General features: G+C 52.2%; 1 protein-coding gene across 1 annotated transcript in view; it reads left to right on the forward strand.

The window, feature by feature from the left end:
- The window catches only part of pxmp2 (peroxisomal membrane protein 2), a 71,676-nt gene extending 60,880 nt beyond the window's left edge, over positions 1-10,796 (forward strand). Inside the window, exon 5 of the mRNA XM_038776715.1 lies at positions 8,662-10,796. Coding sequence (XP_038632643.1) covers positions 8,662-8,730 — 69 coding nt within the window. The 3' untranslated portion in view covers positions 8,731-10,796. The remainder of the gene's footprint in view (positions 1-8,661) is intronic.
- The last annotated feature ends 9,392 nt before the right edge of the window (positions 10,797-20,188 follow it).

Raw genomic sequence — 20,188 nt, forward strand, 5'->3', positions numbered from 1 at the left:
GATGCCACCTTCAAAAGGTGGGGACAGGACGGAAGGACACTGACAGTCAGGGACCTATATACGGACGGCAAGATCACAACACTGGACAAACTGATGGAGAAATTCCAGCTAGCCAGGGGGAACGAGCTAAGGTACCTGCAACTCAAAAACTTCCCACGAAAGGAGACAAGGACATGCAGACAACCGCCACAACACACATTACTGGATGAGTTACTGGACGCAAGCTTCTTAGATAAAGGGAACTGTAGCGACAAAAATGGGGACAATGAGCCCCCCAACTAGGCTGATCACCTGGAATGTTTGAGGGTGAAATGGGCTGGTCAAGAGGGCACACGTGTTGGCCCATCTGAGGGGTTAGGCGGACGTGGTAATGTTGCAGGAGACGCAGCTTAGAGTAGCTGACCAGATTAGATTGAGGAAAGGCTGGGTCAGTCAGGTTTTTCACTCGGGGCTGGATTCAAAGATTAGAGGGGTCGAGATTCTGATCAATAAGCGGGTGGTGTTTGAGGTGGGTAGAATAGTCTCAGATGTGGGAGGTCAGTACATTATGATCAGTGGGAAACTGGAGGGGGTGCAGGTGGTATTAGTCAATGTGAATGCGCCAAATTGGGACGATGTAGAGTTTATAGAGGATGCTGGGAAGATACTGGACCTGGACTCGCACAAATTGGTCATGGGAGGGGACTTCAATACAGTTATTGACCCTGGCTTAGACCGGTCAAGCTCAAAAACGGCAGGGTGCCAGCTATGGCAAAAGAACTAAAAGGGTTCATGGAGCAGATGGCCGGGGGGGGGGGGGGGGGGGGGGGTCCATGGAGATTTGGGCAGCCGAGGGTGAAGGAGTTCTCCTTCTACTCACATGTGCATATAGTATACTCCCAGATCGATTTCTTTATTCTGAGCAGGGCGTTACTGACTGGGATGGTGGACACGGGGTACTCGGCGATCACAATCTCAGACTACGCTCCGCACTGGGTTGACCTGCAGGTTAGACAGTAACCAGCACCCGCACTGGAGGTTAGATGTGGGACTTTTAGCTGACGAAGGCTGAGGAAATGTATTCAGAACTACCTGCAGGTCAACGACACGGGGGAAACCTTAGCAGCGGTGGTCTGGGAAGCACTGAAGGTGGTGGTCTCGATACGGGCCCACAGGGAGAAGATAGACAAGACAGAGATGGACTGACTAGTAAAGGAGATACTACAGATCGATAGGAGGTATGCGGTGACCCCAGAGGCAGGGCTTTTAAGGGAATGGAGGAGGCTGCAGGGGGAGTTCGGCTTGTTAACCACAGGGAGGGCAGTGGAGCAGCTGAGAAAGGCGAGGGGGGGGGGTGATCTATGAGCATGGAGAGAAGGCTAGCAGAATGCTTGCACAGCAGCTTAGAAAGAGGGAGGCAGCCAGAGAGATAGGGAAAGTAAATGACGGAGATGGGAACGTGGTTGGAGATTCAGCAGGGGTGAATAAGGCGTTTAGGGATTTTTACAGTAGGCTGTATAGGTCAGAAACCCCTATGGGGCCGGAGGGGATGATGCACTTATTAAGGACGCTGAATTTCCCAAAGGTGGATGGGGAGCTGGTAGAAGGGGGCCCCGATCGTGTTGGAAGAGATAGTGGAGGGTCTGAAGGCCAATGCGTCGGGTAAAGCCCTGGGGCCAGACGGATACCCAGTAGAGCTCTATAAAAAGTTTTCTGTGATATTGGGACTGTTGTTGATAAAGATGTTCAATGAGGCAAGTGAGAGAGGGGTGCTGCCCTCGACGATGTCACAGGCCACGATTTTGCTGATCCTGAAGCAGGACAAGAACCCGAAGCTGTGTGGGTCCTACAGGCCGATATCCTTGTTCAATGTGGATGCCAAACTGCTGGCCAAAATTTTGTCCTCCAGGATTGAGGATTGTGTTCTGGACATTATTGGGGAGGACCAGATGGGGTTTGTTAAGGGTAGGCAGTTGGTGGCAAATATAAGAAGGCTATTAAACGTGATCATGATGCCCCCGGAAGGTAGGGAGGTGAAGGTAGTGATCGCAATGGATGTAGAGAAGGCTTTTGATCGGGTAGAATGGGAATATCTGTGGGAGGTACTTGGCCGGGACTTTATTGACTGGGTCAGGTTGCTGTATCAAGCTCCTGTGGTGAGCGTACGGACGAATAGGACAACATCGGACTACTTTAGACTGCACCGGTGATCAAGACAGGGATGCCACTCTCCCCACTGTTATTCGCGCTAGCTATAGAGCCGCTGGCAATTGCTCCGAGGCCTCAAGGGGCTGGTCCGGGGGGGGGGGGGGGGGGGGGGGGGGGGGCTGGTGGAGCACAGAGTCTCACTTTATGCAGATGACCTGCTTCTGTATATATCGGACCCAATAGGGGGGATGGGAGAAATCATGAGGATTCTGGGGGAATTTAGACAGTTTTCGGGGTCTTAGCTAAATATGAGGAAAAGTGATATATTTGCGGTCCAGGCGAGGGGATAGGAGAGGCGATTGGGGGAGCTGCCGTTTAGATTAGTAGGGGGAAGCTTTAGGTACCTAGGCATCCAAGTGGCCCAGGAATGGGACCGGCTGCATAAATTAAATCTGGCCCGACCAATAGACCAAATGAAGGACGATTTTCGGAGGTGGGACGCGCTTCCATTGTTACCAGCTGGGAGGGTGCAGGAGGTGAAGATGATGGTCCTCTCGAGATTTCTGTTTGTATTTCAGTGCCTCCCCATTTTTTAAAACGGGTCAACAAAGTGATCACTGGCTTTGTTTGGGCGGGCAAGACCCCGCGAGTAAGGAAGGTAATGCTTGAGCGGAGCCGGGGAGAGGGCGGGCTGGCGCTGCCAAATTTTAGTAACTATTACTGGGCGGCGAATATAGCCATGATCAGGAAGTGGGTGGTGGGGGAGGGATCGGCATGGGAGCGTATGGAGGCGGCTTCATGTAAGGGCACCAGTCTGGGGGCGTTGGTAACTGCACCTCTGCCATTCCCGCCGGCACGGTACTCCACCAGCCTCATGGTGGTGGCGGCCCTGAGAGTCTGGGGACAATGGAGGAGGCATGTGGGAGCAGATGGAACATCGGTCTGGTCCCCAATCTGTAATAATCACCGGTTTGCCCCGGCAAGTATGGATGGCCGGTTCCGGATATGGCAGAGAGCAGGGATTGAGAGGATATGTTTATAGAGGGGAGCTTTCCAGTATGAGGGCGCAGGAGGAGAAGTTTGGGTTGGCGAGGGGAAACAAATTCAGGTACCTGCAGGTGCTGGACCTCTTATGCAGACAGGTATCATCTTTCCCGCTCCTACCACCAGGGGGATTCAGGACAGGGTAGTTTCAAGAGGGTGGGTGGGAGAGGGGAGCGTCTCTGACATTTATAAGGCACTTATGGGGTCAGAAGAGATGCAGACCGAGGAGCTGAAGCGCAAGTGGGAAGAGGAGTTAGGAGGAGAGTTAGAGGCTGGTCTCTGGGCGGATGCGTTGAGTTGAGTCAACGCATCCACAACATGTGCCAGGCTCAGCCTGATACAGTTCAAGGTCTTTCATCGGGCTCACATGACAGTGGCCCGGATGAGCAGGTTCTTTGGGGTGGAAGACAAGTGTGTGGGAGGGTCAGCGAACCATGTCCACATGTTGTGGACATGCCCGTAGCTGCAGGGATTTTGGCAGGGGTTTGTCATGTCCACGGTGTTAAAAACAAGGGTTGCCCTGAGTCCAGAGGTGGGGATTTTCAGGGTGTCAGAAGATCCGGGAATCCAGGAGGAGAAAGAGGCAGATGTTCTGGCCTTTGCTTCCCTGGTAGCCTGGAGACGGATAATATTAGCTTGGAGAGACTCAAAGCCCCCGAATTCGGAGACCTGGCTATCTGATATGGCTAGCTTTCTCTGTCTGGAGAAAATTAAGTTCGTCTTGAGAGGGTCAATATTAGGGTTTGCGGAAAATTAATCGTCAGCAGAAGGGGGGGGGGGGGGTTAGTTTAGTTTAGAGTAGGGGGTTAATAAAGGTGGGACCTGTAAGGGAGGAGACGTCTTTTGCACTATGTTTATAGACTAATGTATATTGTTTATTTTGTTGATGTAATACCAAAAATACCTCAAAAAAATGTTTGTTAAAAAAAAATGTTGCTAACTGTACAGAGTTGCTATTGTTGAATTAGTGCACAATATCCAACCAGTTTTTTTTTACTAGTTTAGTTTTCTTCTCTTCTATATACATATATTTTATTCTGTGTACATAACTGTAAATATACTTTGTTCAAAAACCCAATAAAAAAATATTTATAAAAAAAAACACAACGCGTGGCGTTCGTGGTGTAGGACTTGGGGGCAAGGGCCACGGCCATGGGTGAAGATGTCGAAGGCCTGGGACACTGTATGCGGCAGGTGGCCAGGGCACATGACAGGGCTGCCCTGTCACAGGCAGCCATGTACCAAAGCTACGTGGACATTGCAGCGGTGCTCCAGAGCTTGGCCAGTCACAATGGGTCATAACTGGGGCCATCCACAGCATTGTCCGTGTGCTGGCTGACCTGAGCCAGTCATAGAGAGATGTGGCACAGTCCCAGAGGGAGGTAGCCCAGTCCCTGTGCTTCATTGAAACCCTGGTCGGGATGCGAGTAGCCCTCCAGGACTGGCAGCGCCCCTGTCCCAAGCAGGGGGGGGGGGGGAGGAGGAGGTGATGGGGCCCGTGCTGGTGACCCCCGCAGGAGTGGTGCCGAAAATCATAGAACTGCAGACTCCTCCTCCTTCCCCCCACCCCCTCTCCCACCACTCCTGGTTCATGGCGCTCCTGATGGGCAGCAGGCAGAATAGGGTGGCACCACGGCACCTGGGACACCCGAGAGAAGTCCGGCCCCGCCCAGGCCCGGTTGCTCCAGAGTACGGCCACTAAAGGAGATTCAGGACACAGGGTGGGAATTGCAGCAGGCCAACTAGACATAGCATTAGGGCCTATGAGGCCAGAAAGTTAGACACCAGTTAAGTTGGCACAAGTGCAGCACATAAGATAACGATAGGGGCCAGGGCACAAACCTGTGGAAACATGTCTTGCTGCTCTGTCAGAAGAATGAGGGATGGCTGGGCTGGTTTCAGAGGGGGCACAGAGGGTGGGGAAGGGGAGGTGCCGAAAATCACACCGCTCAGACTCCTCGCCAAGCTCTGGAGAGCCGCTGCAATGTCCAGGTGGCCTTCCATCTCCTGCCATTCCCATGTCCACCCTCCAAGGACCGCTCCTTCCCACCTCCACCATTCCGTGATTCCTCCCTGCCTCACTATGGGATGTGGGCCCTGGGTTGGAATTATCAGTAGGTCTGGTCAATGGGATGGAAGGTAATGACGACCTGCTCTTGATGAGCTCTTGTGATCTGCATCATTCGATAACATATGAATCTTGCCCACAGTAGCGCTTTCCACCATCCGCCTGGATGATCCCTACATGCAAGTTGGCCATTCCATCACATGGTCCCATCAAACCCTTGGGGTGGCAAATATGGGTATAGGGTCCGGTTGGGGGCGGTGAAGTGCCAGGTACCGGACAATCTGCGATGACGTGAGGGGATGGAAGGCCGGGTAGAGTGGGAGGGCACCCATACAACCAGTGTTGCTCTGCGCAAACACGGGCCACGGTGGGTAGTCAGTGGGGTGTGCAGCAAGATGGCTACCTTGCATGCCGCGGCAATGGTGGTCCATGCCTGGACACCCGGTCCCAGAGGGAAACCACAAAACCCCACGGCCCATTCCCTGGCCACACACCCCAACACCCCCTTCCCCCCCAGCCCTGGCAGCAGCAGGGCCGGCAGCCCACAGTTTCGCGTCTGAGAACATGCCCTACCTCCTCTCTCGCCCACAGCGGCCACGGTGCCCTACCTACTCTCTCGCCCACAGCGGCCACGGTGCCCTACCTACTCTCTCGCCCACAGCAGCCACGGTGCCCTACCTACTCTCTCGCCCACAGCGGCCACGGTGCCCTACCTACTCTCTCGCCCACAGCAGCCACGGTGCCCTACCTACTCTCTCGCCCACAGCAGCCACGGTGCCCTACCTCCTCTCTCGCCCACAGCAGCCACGGTGCCCTACCTCCTCTCTCGCCCACAGCAGCCACAGCGCTTGTTTCCTGATCTTAAAAACCACAGGTGAATCTCGCTGTCGGCAATTTCTCCTGGGCAGAGGCGGAGCATCGTAAGAGACCCAGAGAATACCAGAGCAAGCCCGTTAAATACCAACAGCATTCACTGTACAATTTGCAGGTCCACGCCGGTAGCACAGAATGCACTCACGGCGCTGTTGAGACACCGGAGCATGGCATTCTGTTTGGCACATTGCGCTGGCCTCGATTTTCGGCTCATGCACAATTCTCCAGCCAATCACGTTTCCGGTGTTGCTGAACGGAAAATCCTGTCCCAATTGCAACATATTAACAGCATTACAAACGTTGATCCTTCTGTCACCTCTTCAGAAAAACTCCAGCAAGTTAGTTGAACACTGGGCTGGATTTTCCGCCCCGCCGCACTACATTTCTGCCCCGACCAGCTGGCGGAATTCTCCGTTACGCCATCCGGTCAATGGGGTTTCCCATTGTGGGGCAGCCCCACGCCGTCGGGAAACCCCCGGGCGCCGGCAAAACGGAGAATCATGGCGGCGGAGAATCCCAGCCACTATTTTTCCCTTAGAAATCCATGCTGGCTCTTCCTAGTCAACCCACACTTTTCTATGTGACTACTAATTCTATCCCGAATAATTGTTTCCAGAAGCTTCCTTACTTTAACCAAAGTTAAATGGACTGGTCTGAATTACTGGGCTTATCCGTGCAACCTTTTTTGAATAAAGGTATAATGTCTGCAATTCTCCAGTCCTCTGGCATCAGCCCTGAGTCTAGGGAAGACTGAAAGATTATGGCTCGGTGCGCCTGCAATTTCCACTCTTACTTCCTTCAATATCCATGGGTGAATCTCATCTGGTCCCTGTGCGTTGTCAACTTTAAGTATCGACAATCTATCCAACAATTCCTCCTTATCAATTTTGAACCCTTCTGGCAACAGAGTTTTCTCTTTTTTTTGAATAAATTTAGAGTGCCCAATTCATTATTTCCAATTAAGGGGAAATTTAGCGTTGCTAATCCACCTACCCTGCACATCTTTTGGGTTGTGGGGGTGAGACCCATGCAGACACGGGGAGAACATGTAAATTCCACAGAGCAGTGACCCAGGGCCGGGATTTAACCTGGGACCTCGGCGCCGTGAGGAAGCAGTGCTAACCACTGTGCCACCATACCGGCCATGAGTTTTCTCTTGACATAGTTTGTTCCTATCCTCCGTAAGAGACTTCTGAACTGCATGCGGCTTTGTGACACCTTGTGTGGTTCATTCATTGTGTTGTGAAACCTGTTAAATTGCACATTGGAGGGAAGTAAACAGCTTTGACCATGAACAGCTTCTGGGGAAGAAAATCAGAGAGCACACAACAGAAGTGGGAGGATGATGGGAGAAGGATTAAAATCACCAATTCGTTTCAGTGCCGTAGTGAGAATTTCTTTGTAGTTTCCCGCCAGTCTTAAGTTGGCTGCATGACCCTCAGCAATAATTTCTCTGGTTGCTTAACACACCCTCTTGTTGCTGGTCCTCCAATATTTGGCCTCTATTTAGAAATAGAGGAAACAGTTCAGTACAGACCAAGGATACAAAAATCTACTGCATTGGGACACAGGTACTCTGATTCAAACTTATTCCGTAGGTGACTACAACTCATTTTCAAGTAAAATCAAATAGTTTCTGCCATCGAGATTTTCCACATTGGAAGAGCAAGGCTGCTAAAGTTAATTAAGCAGTGAGCATGTGCTAAGTCAGTGTGTCGGCGATGCAGATTTGTTTTTGGCATAAATTGAATTGTGTGTGAAGGAAGCCTGGAAGTTCAGGGGGAAAAGCTGAAGGTTTCTTCACATGTGTAATAGTAATAAAAATGGATCTGTAAAGATTGTCCATGCTCTGCGGCCCTCGAATGTCTGAAGGTAAGATGCGATTTTTCAGGATGCAGAAGGTGTCTTACAGGGATACTTATTTTTCTTCCCAATGGTCTTATCACATTGTTTGTGCACTTTAACCTTACAACCCCAACCTTATCTGTAATCTTTTGTCGCACTGTATTTTACATGGTATTAAACATGCCTGAAACATTTATTGCATAATACTACAGAGGCTCAATCACTAACTTAAAAATAGCATTCTGTAACCTATTGATTTGATCTAAGTTCATCAAAATTAACAAATGTTCTTGACTACCTTTGGGAATCTCTGAATATTTAGACAGAACTTTCCATCAGGAGATTAAATGCATGAGTTAGCACGTGTGAAAAAGATATTTTATGAGCTAATTTTTTTTCTCCAAACATTGTTTTCTATTCTAACATAATCAGAGTTACATTATGGATCACTTCTCAAGTGAGAGGCCCTGCCTCAGCCAGTTATCTCTTCTCGTAGGTTTGTAGGAACAGACAATTTAACAGATACATTAAATAATTTTGCATGATCCAATAATTTTGCCTTGGTGAACGGTTAACAAAGTCCATTAATGCAAACATTTGAACCATAATATCAAGGGAGCGTCTTTTAGTTTGAATACTGATGAACATCATGATTACTAGGATGAACGACACTATTATTTACTGTTTTTTTTTATTGTTTTCAGTTCCGTGTGCTGTTTGCTAATATGGTAGCTCTTTTCTGGTATGCATACCTAGCTTCAATCAAGAGATGATGCTACATTATTAACACTGACCAGTGTCTGCTAGAGTGACTTATTTCACTCTGAGAAAACTTTACTTTGAAAGAAGAATCCAATGAACAGACTTTGGCCAAATCCTAAATCTAATGTAATTTTCTGTGTTTTCACCAAGCATCTAATGGATAGCTGTTTTGTTCAGAGAAGGAACTGTGAAATGTGCTGTGACAAAAACGATGTGGAATAAGCCAGACTATATAATTAACAAGGCTTATTTTCAGTTTAAAAAAAAATTACTTACCATTAATTCTGTAATTTATTTTGTACACCAGATGTTAAAGATGTTTAGGGGCTGGTTTAGCACAGTGGGCTAAAGAGCTGGTTTGTAAAGCAGACTAAGGTCAGCAGCTGGGGTTCAAGTCCCGTACCAGCCTCCCCGAACAGGCGCCGGAATGTGGCGACTAGGGGCTTTTCACAGTAACTTCATTTGAAGCCTACTCGTGACAATAAGCAATTTCCATTTCCATTTCCATAAAAGTACAGTTCAATTTATACAGGATAATTTGAGCTGCAGTGTATTACAAGGCAGTGTTACAATCCCAGTTGGTATTATAACTGGGCGGAGAGATCCCCAAATGGAGCCCCAGTACAAAAGACTACCTTTAACTTTTCTTTAATATAACATGGAGGATCAGAGTCACGGGACCACTAATTAGTTTTAACAACAAGTAAAAACATTAAACATGAAAAATTGGATTATAATACAATACTCCTTTACTCCCCCCGACCTTAACAATTGCACACAGGTTTTAGGATTACAAGATTACAAAGTACATCTTAATTTACAATGGTCTCATTAACACAAGAAGTCCCTTTTAAGCACTCAAAATGACTGGTCAAAGACACACCCTCTGCTCTGAATGTCAAGTGAATGTCTGTGGATTTCACCTCAGAATCCCCCCGGATGAGAGTTTCCAAACTCACTTCCAAAAACACGCTTTAAAAACCTCTCTCTCATAATGCTTTCCATAGTGGTTGGCATCCTGAAATCTGGTCCAAGTTTTACAAATGACATTTTCAAACAAAGCTTCCGCTCTATCTTCAACAGCAAATCCAGTCCAGGATTTCACATCAAACCCTTTAGGATTTATTTGTCTTGACAGCTGTGCAAACTGCTCACAATTGCTTTAATCCTCAATTCTCAGACTATTAAAATGGCATCAGGTATTTGGTTTGGCTTTTGAAGGCTGCTGTCTCACTTTAAATTTGGTTACTACAATTGTCTCTTTAACTCTGAATACTTGGTTTACTCTTTCTTAAATTCTTCTGGACAATACCTTGATCTCTGTTCATTCAGCTCCAGACATTTGAGACACTTGTCTTCATTTCTCGAGTTCCCTTAGTTAGCTGCTTGATCTCTGCACTTGTTTTCTTAACCATTACTTGGTATGGCTTTTCTTCTAGCAAAGCTCAGAGAGATGTGCCCTCGAGCAGAGCCGTGACAGCTGCCCTCTCTTTTATGCCTTTTATTTATTCTTCACACTGTAGCCCTCTCTAAGCACAATAGAAACACAGTTGGAACCGATCCCCACACATGTATACACTGTTGTGAATACAAATATAAATCCCTCAAAACTACCTTTGTTTTCCAAACAGCAAGAATTGATCAGTGGATCCAGTTAAGACTGTAAACTGTTGGATCAAAGCAAGAAATTGTTATTTCACCATGCCTGTTTTTACTGACGATAATGAATACTGTGTTCAGGAATTTTATTTAAGGTACTCAGGAATTTTATGACATTGATAAATTGATTTACTGATAGTTTTGTTTTTCACAGATGGCAAACTCTGTAATCAAACCATATATCTTAAACTGAAGTGCTGTGCTGAAATGTGATTGTTAATGCAGTGAAGTTGTATTTTATGGTATATGGAAATAGGCTACCATATACATCATAATATTGGATAAAATACCTTGCATCGTTACCTTTTATTGCAGATGAACTGGATTTTCTCTGAAACAATAACATGTATTGTCACAAATGTAACTGAGCCCGAATGTTAAAGGAGATTTTAAAAAATAAATTGAAATAAGAAATTAAGAAGCATTAATGAATTTATTTTTTCAAATAATTTTTATTAAAGTTTTCACAAAAGAGACTTCCAGTTGCGGCTATGTGGAGCTAAGCCGCACGTTCAGCAGCTCCCGCTACTTAAGGACTTTTGGGCCAATTTGAGGGCCCCAAACGGTGCTGTTTCAACGAATCTCGGTGGGGGAAGGTGTCTAGAGGAGCATTCCCCATAATTTATGGTGCTCACCCGGAGTGGGGCAAAGGAAAAAGCTGCAGCAGCTCCCCAAGAAAAGCGGGGGAAGAAGGACAAAATGGCGGCCGGCGGAACACCCGAGGACTGGTGGAAGTGGGCGCTGGAGCAGCAGGCCTCTCTTCTGCGCTGTTTTGCGGAGCTGAAGGCTGAGCTGCTGGACTCCCTGAATGCGACTACCAACAAGCTGCTTGGGACCCAGGCGGCCCAGGAGGCATCCATTCGGGAGTTGCAGCAGCAGGCCGCTGAGAGGGAGGAGGAGGCCGTAGTCCTCGTGGGGAAAGTGGAGTTGCACGAGGCACTTCACAAAAAGTGGCAAGACCGCTTGGAGGAGCTGGACGTTCGCACGAGGCGAAAGAATTTGAGGATCATGGGCCTGGCGGAGGGGCTGGAGGGGTCGGATCTCCCGGCGTATGTGACCACGATGTTGAGCTCGTTGATGGGGGCGGGGTTCTTCCATTTGCCCCTGGAGCTTGAAGGAGCTCACAGAGTGCTGGCCAGGAGGCCTAAGGCAAATGAGCCCCCGAGGGCGGTGCTGGTGCGGTTCCATCGATTCAGCGACCGGGAGTGTGTGCTGCGCTGGGCCAAGAAAGAGAGGAGCAGCAAGTGGGAGAATTCGGTAGCGAGAATCTACCAGGACTGGAGTGCGGAGGTGGCTAAGCGGCGGGCCGGGTTCAACCGGATAAAGGCGGTGCTGCATGCCAAGCAGGTCAGATTTGGAATGCTGCAGCCTGCGCGCCTGTGGGTGACATACAAGGACCGGCACCACTACTTCGAGTCCCCGGAGGAGGCGTGGGCCTTTGTACAGGCGGAGAATCCGGACTCGAACTAGGGCCTGGGGACACACTATGGCCGTTGCTGTTTTTGCTGTTGCTGTTCTTTAACTTTGACATGTGTGTTTTTATGCTGGTTTTCTTTTTGCTCTGTTTCCGGGTGGGTCTGTCTGTTGGGTATGGGTGTGGGGTATGTGGGGAATGTTGGGGGTTTGTATTTTATATGTTCTCTTCTGTACGGGGCTGGGGGTTGGGGTGAAACTGGATTTTGGGGAGCTGCGTCAGAAGGGTGTGGTGTGGCAGTGTGAAAGCGCGGGCTTTCCTCTGGTTTCCCGCACCGCGGGGCGGGGGGGCGGAGCTGGCGGTGGGGGCGTGGCCTCTACTGGTTTTCTTTCCCGCGCTGAAGCGGAGCCAAGGAGGTGTGGCAAGAGGGGGATGACCCCATGCCGGGAGGGGATGGGTTTTGGCGGGAGCTGCCGGGGTCAGCAGAAGTCAGCTGGCTCACGGAAGTACCATGAAGGGTGCATCGCAGCTAGGAGGGGTCCTAGCCTGGGGGGTGGGGGGTGGGGGGGGGATACCGGGTTTCTGCTGGAATGGCCAGGAAGGAGCTGGTATGGGCCGGGGGGGTAGAGGAGAGGCGTTATCGCCATGGGGAACGGGTAGGGCGGGGCGAGCTGGCCTGGGGCGAGCAGTCGATAAGCTATGGCTAGCCGGCGGGGGAGAGGGGCGGGTTGCCCTCTGATCCAGCTGATTACCTGGAATGTGAGGGGGCTGAATGTGCCGGTTAAGAGAACTAGGGTATTTTCTCATCTGAAGGGGTTGAAGGCGGACGTGGCTATGCTCCAGGAGACCCACTTGAAGGTGGCGGACCAGGTTCGTCTGAGGAAGGGGTGGGTGGGGCAGGTTTTTCACTCAGGATTGGACGGGAAGAACCGGGGGGGTGGCGATCCTGGTGGGGAAGAGGGTGGCGTTCGAGGCGGCTGAGGTGGTGTCAGACAAGGAGGGCAGATATATTATGGTGAAGGGAAGGCTGCAGGGAGAGAAGGTGGTGCTGGTTATATGCCCCAAATTGGGATGATGCTGGCTTCATGAGGCGCTTGTTGGGCCGCATTCCAGACCTGGAGGCAGGGGGCCTGATCATGGGGGGAGACTTTAACACAGTGCTAGATCCCCCACTGGACCGGTCCAGTTCAAGGACGGGTTGGAGACCGGCGGCGGCCAAAGTGCTGAGGGGGTTTATGGACCAGATGGGAAGGTGGATCCCTGGAGGTTTGGGAGGCCGAGAGCGCGGGAGTATTCCTTTTTCTCCCATGTCCATAGGGTCTATTCCCGAATAGATTTTTTCGTCCTGAGCAGGGGATTGATCCCGAAGGTGCAGGATGCCGAGTATTCGGCCATAGTGATTTCAGACCATGCTCCGCACTGGGTTGATCTGGAGATGGGGGAGGCGCGGGACCAGCGCCCGCTCTGGCGCCTGGATGTGGGGATGCTGGCGAGGAGGAGGTGTGTAGGAGGGTCCGGAGAAGTATTGAGGGGTATCTTGATACCAATGACACGGGGGAGGTCCGGGTGGGGATGGTCTGGGAGTCTCTGAAAGCAGGGATCCGGGGGGAGCTGATCTTCATCCGGGCCCATAGGGAAAGGAGGGAGAGGAAGGAGAGGGAGAGACTGGTGGGGGAGCTCCTGGATGTGGACAGGAGATACATGGAGGCACCGGAGGAGGGGTTGCTGGGGGACGGCGCAGTTTGCAGGCCAAATTTGACTTGTTGACCACCAGAAAGGCAGAGACACAGTGGAGGAGGGCGCAGGGCGCAGGGCGCAGTATATGAGTATGGGGAGAAGGCGAGCAGGATGTAGGCGCATCAGCTCCGTAGGCGAGATGTGGCTAGGGAAATTGGTGGAGTGACGGATGGGGGTGGGAATGTAGTGCAGAAGGGGACAGAAGTAAATGGGGTCTTTAGGGACTTCTACGAGGAACTGTACCGGTCGGAACCTCCGATGGGGAGAGGGGGGATGGAGAGCTTCATGAACAGGCTATGTTTCCCAAGGGTTCCAGAGGAGCTGGTAGAGGGGCTGGGGGCGCCGATAGAGTTGGAGGAGCTAGTCAGGGGGATTGGACAAATGCAGTCAGGTAAGGCCCCGGGGCCGGATGGGTTCCCGGTGGAATTTTATAAAAAGTATGCGGAACTGGTGGGCCCCCTGTTGGTGCGAGCCTTCAATGAGGCATGGGAGGGGGGGGCTTTTCCCCCGACGATGTCGCGGGCACTGATCTCTCTGATCCTAAAGCGGGATAAGGACCCCTTGCAGTGTGGATCATACAGGCCTATCTCGCTCCTCAATGTTGACACCAAGTTGCTGGTGAAGATCCTGGCCACCAGGATAGAGGATTGTGTGCCAGGGGTGATACACGAAGATCAGACAGGATTTGTCAAGGGACGGCAGCTCAACACGAATGTGCGGAGACTGCTAAATGTTATCATGATGCCGCCAGTGGAGGGGGAGGCGGAGATAGTGGTGGCGCTGGATGCAGAGAAAGCGTTTGACAGAGTTGAGTGGGGGTACCTGTGGGAGGTGTTGGAACGGTTCGGATTTGGGGAGGGATTCATCAAATGGGTGAGGCTGCTCTACGCGGCTCCGATGGCGAGTGTAGTTACAAATGGAAGGAGATCGGAGTACTTTAGGCTCTACCGTGGGACCATGCAAGGGTGCCCCCTGTCCCCCTTGCTCTTTGCCATGGCGATTGAACCTCTGGCTATGGCGTTGAGGGAGTCAGGGAGATGGAGGGGTCTGGTGCGGGGTGGGGAGGAACATCGGGTATCGCTGTATGCGGACGACCTGCTGTTGTATGTAGCGAACCCAGAAGGCGGAATGCCGGGGGTGATGGAGCTGTTAGCGGAATTTGGGGGCTTCTCGGGCTATAAGTTAAATTTAGGCAAGAGCGAGGTATTTGTAGTACACCCGGGAGATCAGGAGGAGGGAATTGGGAGGCTCCCGTTTAAGAGGGCAGTGAAGAGTTTCAGATATCTGGGGGTACAGGTGGCCAGGAGTTGGGGGACTCTCCATAAGCTTAATTTTACCAGGCTGGTGGAGCAGATGGAGGAGGAATTTAAAAGGTGGGACATGGTGCCGCTATCGTTGGCGGGTAGAGTGCAGTCCGTAAAAATGACGGTTCTCTCGAGGTTCTTGTTCCTCTTCCAGTGTTTGCCCATCTTTATCCCTAGGGCCTTTTTTAGAAGGGTGACCAGCAGCATCATGAGCTTTGTTTGGGTGCATGGGACCCCGAGGGTGAAGAGTGTCTTCTTGGAGCGGGGTAGAGATGGGGGGGGGCTGGCGTTACCCAATCTCTCGGGGTACTACTGGGCGGCCAATTTATCGATGGTGCGCAAGTGGGTGATGGAGGGGGAGGGGGCAGCATGGAAATGGATGGAGAGGGCGTCCTGTGGAGATACAAGCCTGGGGGCCCTGGTAACGGCGCTGTGGCCGCTCCCTCCTACGAGGTATACCACGAGTCTGGTAGTGGCGGCTACCCTCAAGATTTTGGGGCAGTGGAGGCGACATAGGGGAGAAGTGGGGGGCTCGATGGAGGCTCCGTTAAGGGGGAACCATAGGTTAGTCCCGGGGAACATTGATGGGGGATTTCAGGGTTGGCACAGAGCGGGCATCAGACAGCTGAGGGACCTATTTATTGATGGGAGGTTTGCGAGCCTGGGGGAGTTGGAGGAGAAATTTGGGCTCCCCCCGGGAAACATGTTCAGGTATCTGCAGGTAAAGGCATTTGCTAGGCGGCAGGTGGAGGGATTCCCTTCGCTTCCCGCGAGGGGGGTGAGTGACAGGGTGCTTTCGGGTGTCTGGGTCGGAGAGGGGAAGATATCTGATATCTACAAGGTTATGCAGGAGGTGGAGGAGGCGTCTGTAGAAGAGCTGAAAACTAAGTGGGAGGGGGAACTGGGGGAACAGATCGAGGACGGGACATGGGCTGATGCCCTGGAGAGGGTTAATTCTTCCTCCTCGTGTGCGCGGCTTAGCCCCATCCAATTCAAGGTGCTGCACCGGGCCCACATGACTGGGACGAGGATGAGTAGGTTCTTTGGGGGTGAAGACAGGTGTGTCAGGTGCTCGGGGAGTCCAGCGAACCATGCCCATATGTTCTGGGCATGCCCGGCACTGGAGGAGTTCTGGAAGGGGGTGGCAATGACGGTGTCAAGGGTGGTGCGATCCAGGGTCAAGCCAGGATGGGGACTCATGATTTTTGGGGTTGGGGTGGAGCCGGGAGTGCAGGAGGCGAAAGAGGCCGTGTGCTGGCCTTTGCGTCCCTAGTAGCCCAGCGAAGGATTTTGCTACAATGGAAGGATGCGAGGCCCCCAAGCGTGGAGACCTGGATCAATGACAGGGCGGGTTTTATTAAGCTAGAGAAGGTCAAATTCGCCCTGAGGGGATCGGTACAAGGGTTCTTTAGGCGGTGGCAACCTTTCCTCGACTTTCTGGCTCAATGATAGGGTACTGGGACAGTAGCAGCAGCAACCCGGGGGGGGGGGGGGGGGGGGGAGAAAGGGGGGGACGGGACGATGACTATGTTTGTTTATTTAATTTAAATTTATTTTTAAGTTCTCTTGTTGGGGTTGGGGGGGTGGGGGGGATATGATACATGCGTTGATACGGTCTGGGGGGTGTTACAGTTGTTATGGGTTATTTTGTTGCATTTCATTGTTTGTTGTTATATTTTATATTTTCTGTAAAAAATTCCAATAAAAATTATTTAAAAAAAGTTTTCACAAAAGATCAACAACAAAATGTTAAAGGAACCCAATAGAATTAAATACAAAACAGAACAAAACAACTCAGTGCCCCCTCCCCCATACATAAATAATAAATTAACACCTGTTGAAACACATAGCAAATATATACACCCCCTCAGATCCCCCAATATAGAAAAACAAAAGTAAAATAGGAACCCTCCCCCCCGGGTTGCTGCTGCTGTTGACCATTGTCTACCGTTCTGCCAGGAAGTCTAGGAACGGTTGCCACCACCTGAAAAACTCTTGCACCGACCCCCTCAAAGCAAATTTCACCCATTCCAATTTAATAAGCCCCGCCATGTCATTGATCCAGGCCTCCACGTTTGGGGACCTCGCATCCTTCCACTGAAGAAGAATCCTCCGCCGGGCTACCAGGGACGCAAAGGCCAGAATACCGGCCTCTTTCGCCTCCTGAACTCCCGGCTCCTCTGCAACCCCAAATATTGCGAGCCCCCAGCCCGGTTTGACCCTGGATCCTACCATTCTCAACACCGTCCTCGCTACGCCCTTCCAGAATTCCTCCAGCGCTGGACAAGCCCAGAACATATGGGTGTGGTTTGATGTGCTCCATGAGCACCTAACACACCTGTCCTCACCCTCAAAAAACCGGCTCATCCTTGTCCCAGTCATGTGTGCCCTGTGTAGCACCTTAAACTGTATGAGGCTGAGCCTCACGCACGAAGAGGAAGAGTTCACCCTCCCTCGGGCACCTGCCCACGTCCCCTCCTCGATATCCTCCCCCAACCCCTCCTCCCACTTACCTTTCAGCTCCTCCACTGAGGCCTCCTCCTGCATCACCTGGTATGTTGCCGAAATCTTCCCCTCTCCGACCCACACCCCCGAGAGCATCCTGTCCTGTACCGTGCGTGGCGGCAGCAGCGGGAATTCCACCACTTGCCGCCTGGCAAACGCCCTTACCTGCAGATACCTAACGGTGTTGCCCGGGGGAGCCCGTACTTCTCCTCCAGCTCACCCAGGCTCGCGAACTTCCCATCCACAAACAAGTCCCTCAACCTTCTTATCCCTGCCCTATGCCACCCCGAAAACCCTCCATCTATTCTGCCATATCGGGGTCCACACCGAGCCCCCTGCCTCCTCCCTGTGCCGCCTCCATTGCCCCAAATTTTGAGGGTAGCTGCCGCCACACCGGGCTTGTGGTATACCTCGTTGGAGGGAGCAGCAGCGGCGCCGTTGCCAGCGCCTCCAGACTTGTACCCTCACAAGACGCCTTCTCCAGCCTCTCCCATGCCGCCCCCTCCCCCTCCATCACCCACTTGCGCACCATCGCTGCATTAGTGGCCCAGTAGTACCCACAGAGGTTGGGCAGCGCCAGCCCCCCCCCCCCCCTTCATCCCTACTCCGCTCCAGGAACACCCTTCTCACCCTCGGAGCCCCTCGCGCCCACACAAACCCCGTTATGTTCCTGTTGACCTGCCTAAAGAAGGCCTTCGGGATAAGAATGGAGAGGCACTGGAACAGAAACATAAACCTTGGGAGCACCGTCATCTTGACTGACTGCACCCTACCCGCCAGGGACAGCGGCAACGCGTCCCACCTCTTAAACTCCTCCTCCATTTGCTCCACCAGCCTCGTGAGATTAAGTCTATGCAGGGCCCCCAGCTCCTGGCCACCTGGACCCCCAAATACCTGAAGCTCCTCTCCGCCCTTTTTAGTGGGAGCTCGCCAATCCCCCTCTCCTGGTCTCCTGGGTGTACCACGAACAACTCGCTCTTTCCCATGTTGAGCTTGTACCCTGAGAAATCCTCGAACTCCCTGAGGATCCTCATTACCTCCGGCATCCCCCCCACCGGGTCCGCCAGATATAGCAGCAAGTTGTCCGCATGGAGTGACACCCTATGCTCCTCCCCACCCCACACCAGCCCCCTCCAGTTCCTCGACTCCCTCAGTGCCATAGCCAGGGGTTCAATCGCCAGTGCGAAGAGCAGGGGGCACAAGGGACACCCCTGCCTCATCCCTCGATGCAACCAAAAGTACTCAGACCTCCTCTTGTTCGTGACCACACTCGCCATTGAACCTCGTACAACAGCTTAACCCACCTGACGAACCCCTCCCCAAACCCAAACCTCTTCAGCACCTCCCACAAGTACCCCCACTACCCTATCAAAGGCCTTCTCAGTGTCCATCGCCGCCACTATCTCCGCCTCCCCCGCACTCGCCGGCATCATAATAAGGGTTCGGGAGCCTCCGCACATTCGCATTCAACTGCCTCCCCTTCACAAACCCCGTCTGGTCTTCGTGGATGACCTGCGGCACACAATCCTCAATTCTCATGGCTAAGACCTTCGCCAGCACCTTGGCATCTACATTTAACAACAAAATCGGCCTGTAAGACCCACACTGCAGGGGATCCTTGTCCCGCTTCAGGATCAAGGAGATCAGTGCCCAGGACATCGTCGGGGTCAAAGCCCCCTCCTCCCTTGCCTCAATGAAGGTCCTAACCAGCAGCGGGCCCAACAGGTCCACATATTTTTTGTAAAATTCGACCGGGAAACCGTCCGGCCCCGGTGCTTTCCCCGCCTGCATGCTCCCTATCCCTTTGGCCAGCTCCTCGACCCCAATCGGGGCCCCTAATCCCACCACCAGTCCCTCCTCCACCTTCGGGAACCTCAGTTGGTCCCTCCCTCCTCCACCGGGGGCTCGGACCGATACAGTTCCTCATAAAAGTCCCTGAAGACCCCATTGATGCCAACCCCACTCCGCACCACACTCCCTCTCCTATCCTTAACTCCTGCAATCTCCCTAGCTGCGTCCCGCTTCCGAAGCTGATGCGCCAGCATCCAGCTTGCCTTTTCCCCGTATTCATAAATCACCCCTGGGCCTTCCTCCACTGCGCCTCCGCCTTCCTGGTGGTCAACAGGTCGAATTCGGCCTGGAGGCTACGCCTCTCCCTCAACAGTCCCTCCTCCAGCACCTCCGCGTACCTCCTGTCTACCCTCACCATCTCCCCCACCAGCCTCTCCCTCTGTTCTCTCCTCTCCCTGTGGGCCCTAATGGAGATCAGCTCTCCCCTAACCACTGCCTTCAACGCCTCCCAGACCACCCCACTTGGACCTCCCCGTTATCGTTGGCCTCCAGGTATCTTTCTATGCTTCCTCGGACCCACTCGCTCACCTCCTCGTCCGCCAACAGCCCCACCTCCAAGTGCCACAACGGGCACTGGTCCCTCTCCTCCCCCAGCTCTAAGTCTACCCAATGCGGGGCGTGATCCGAAATGGCTATCGCCGAGTACTCAGTATCCTCTACTCTCGCAATCAGCGCCCTGCTCATAACAAAGAAGTCGATCCGGGAATAGGCCTTATGAACGTGCAAGAAGATAGAAAATCCCCTAGCCCCCGGCCTTGCAAATCTCCAAGGGTCCACCCCTCCCATCTGGTCCATAAACCCCCTCAGCACTTTAGCCGCCGGCGGCCTCCTACCCTTCTTAGGCCTGGAGCGATCCAGTGGCGGATCCAACACCGTGTTAAAGTCCCCCCGCCCATTATTAGCTCCCCCACTTCCAAGTCCGGGATCCGACCCAACATGCGCCGCATAAAACCCGCATCGTCCCAGTTCGGGGCAGACACGTTGACCGGCACCACCCTC

This window comes from Scyliorhinus canicula, chromosome 1, assembly GCF_902713615.1.
Source record: "Scyliorhinus canicula chromosome 1, sScyCan1.1, whole genome shotgun sequence".
Taxonomy (NCBI): domain Eukaryota; kingdom Metazoa; phylum Chordata; class Chondrichthyes; order Carcharhiniformes; family Scyliorhinidae; genus Scyliorhinus; species Scyliorhinus canicula.